This window comes from Buceros rhinoceros, unplaced genomic scaffold (genome assembly GCF_000710305.1).
Source record: "Buceros rhinoceros silvestris isolate BGI_N320 unplaced genomic scaffold, ASM71030v1 scaffold34870, whole genome shotgun sequence".
NCBI lineage: Eukaryota > Metazoa > Chordata > Aves > Bucerotiformes > Bucerotidae > Buceros > Buceros rhinoceros.
Window position 1 is genome coordinate 1 of NW_010389589.1, and position 2,686 is coordinate 2,686.

A 2,686-nucleotide genomic window follows, 5' to 3' on the forward strand; every position below is an offset into this window, starting at 1 on the left:
CCGAGCACCTCCTCTCCTTCCGGCCTGTCAAGTGCGCGGTAAGTTACAGGGACATGACCTCGGTGGGGTCCGGGCAGGCAGAGCCCCTCCCCATCAGCCTAGAATGGAGGGAGATGAGGGACAAACAGAGGATGGGTTAAGCGGGATGGAGGGGTGGCTGCACCTACCGGCTCCCATCTCACTGCAAGTATCTTGGGATGCTCTTTAGGGCTAAAATTTACCTTGAAACACTCTCCCAGCTCCTTCTGTTTGCGCACTGGAGAACCACCTCCCAGGCTGGGGTCCCCAAGCCTTGTCCCCCCCACCGCGGGTACCCAGGGTTGGGATGAGCAGACAGGACCCGGTAGGACTGCAGGGATGCTTAGGATACTTGGGGTGTGGGGTCCATCCCCCTCCCACCGCGGTACCCAGCCGTGCCCAGCAGATGCAGCCTCTATCGCCCCATCTGCAGAGACACTGGTGCTCGCAATAGTGGCACGTCTGCGCCTCCGAGCGGGGGTCTCCCCCCCAACTTTTAATAATCATCAGGCAGATATGCTTGGGCTTTAATAAAGGGGATGCGATAAGATCACTCCTCACTGGCAGGACTGCTCCTCGGTGCAGATAGATGTGCGTGGGGGTTGGGCACGGGGACAGTGCCGCATCGCTCAGTGTCCCAGCAATTAACCCCTCGGTGCCCAGCACCCAGCAAAGCCCTACAGAGCCAGGGGGACCTCTCTCAGCAGCCTGCAATGCCCCGCAACACTCCCTCTGCCTTGGGGAATGCGAGAATGCTGAGGGCAGGAGCTTGTGAGGGTGCAGAGGATGTGGCCACTGTCACCCTCACTAGGACCACGAAGACATGAGAGCAGCATACCTTGGCAGCTCTGGGGTGTCCCAGTGAGGGTACTCCAGGCTGAAGGACATCCCCATGCCTTGCACCAAAGCTGGGCATGGTCTCAGGCCTCCCACTGTGACTTGGTGCATGTCTTCCTGATGCCACATCCCCTATGCCTGCACAACTCCCCTTATCCCAACTGACCCCCAGCTCTCTCCCTCTGCAGAACCACAATGACAGCAAAGTCACCCTCTACGAGGCTGAGAACTTCCAGGGGCACAAGTTTGAGCTGAGTGATGACTATCCATCGCTGCAGGCCATGGGCTGGGGCAACAAGGAAGTGGGATCCATCAAAGTGAACGCCGGAGCGTGAGTCCCCCTGGAGGGGAGGTGGCAGTGGGGGCCGAGAGCAAGAGTTCAGCAAGAACCTCCCTCCTGCATAGCCCCAGAGATGGGGAAGGGGGACCCCAAAAGGGAGGGGTGCCTGCCTGCTCCCCTTCCCTTGAAAATCCAAGCCATAGGGTGTTTTCTGTCCTCACCTTCCAAAGCAAGCAGAGGGATGGGATGGGATGGGATGGGATGGGATGGGATGGGATGGGATGGGATGGGGGTATTTGGCCCAGAGCTCTGAGCCAGCCCTTGAAAATCCAAGCCATAGGGTGTTTTCTGTCCTCACCTTCCAAAGCAAGCAGAGGGATGGGATGGGATGGGATGGGATGGGATGGGATGGGATGGGATGGGATGGGGGGATTTGGCCCAGAGCTCTGAGCCAGGGTTCTGCCTGCAGGTGGGTGGCATACCAATACCCGGGATACAGGGGCTACCAGTACGTGCTGGAGCGGGACAGACAGAACGGCGAGTTCAAGAAGTACAACGAATACAGCAGCCAGGCCCACACCAACCAGATCCAATCCATCCGCCGTGTCCAGCACTAAGCAGAGGCAGGGCCGCACGTCCCCCAGACTCCTGGCTGCTGTGCAATAGACCTCTATCTGGTAGCAAATAAAGGCATTTGTCAAAAAAAAAAAAAAAAAGATGCTCCTGCCTCTGCTCTGCTCCTCTGGAGGCTGCCAGGCCCAGGGGAACCCCTGTGGGGTGGGAGGCAGGGTGCCTACCCCAGCCCTGCTGCCCCCAGCTCTCAGCAACTGGAAGGAGTTTCCCCTTCCCCAGTGGGTTTTGGACCTGTGGCCACCTCCGTCCTGGGCTGAGGCCTCTGCAACCAACCTCTGGTCCATGCACGGGAAGTAGAGCTAATGCAGAACTGTTTCCATCCCGATGATGCTCCAGCTGGGGTAATGGGTACTTACTGGCCTTGCTGGGCAAAGAAGGGGCTCAAGCTAGGAGAAAGCTTCCCACATGAGTTGTGCCCTGCGTCATCCTCCCAGGCTCAGTGCCAGGGAAGGTGATTACTTCAAAGCTTGTGAACACGATGGCCCTTTCTCTGCATGCTAGTTTGGAAGAAAGAGGGGGGTCCCTGCCAGCTGTGGGCCTGAGGAGATGGAGGAGTATTGGGGTCATCTGGGTTAGGGAGGACGCTGCCACAAATGGGATGGCCACAGCTGGGGCAGGGGTAGGGGCACTGGTTCATAGCTGTAGTGTGGGGGTGGGGGGCACAGGGGCAGGAGATCCTTGGGGCAGTGTCCCACAGCTGGCAGGGGACTCAGCTCACTGCTCCCAGCACCTTTAGGGTCTGGGTCCCCCCACCCCCAGCCTGGCCATGCCGGCACATCCGTGCCAGCATCCGGCTCTGGCCCCACCCGGGCACACCGGGAGCCCCACCCAGCCTCCTCCTCCAGCACCCTTTCCCGGCCTCCTCTTCCTCTTCCATCCTGTTCCAGCGCCCCGAGCCCTCATGGGGTGCAGGTCTTC

At 59.6% G+C, this 2,686-nt stretch overlaps 1 protein-coding gene across 1 annotated transcript; it reads left to right on the forward strand.

Moving 5' to 3' along the window:
* Positions 1 to 5: 5 nt before the first annotated feature.
* On the forward strand, positions 6 to 1,752 carry CRYBA2 (crystallin, beta A2; the record flags this gene model as incomplete). Its single annotated transcript, XM_010134769.1, has 3 exons — positions 6 to 38; positions 1,044 to 1,186; positions 1,605 to 1,752. Coding segments are annotated over 3 exons (324 nt in total), but the record flags the coding sequence as incomplete, so codon positions are not given.
* Positions 1,753 to 2,686: the final 934 nt, after the last annotated feature.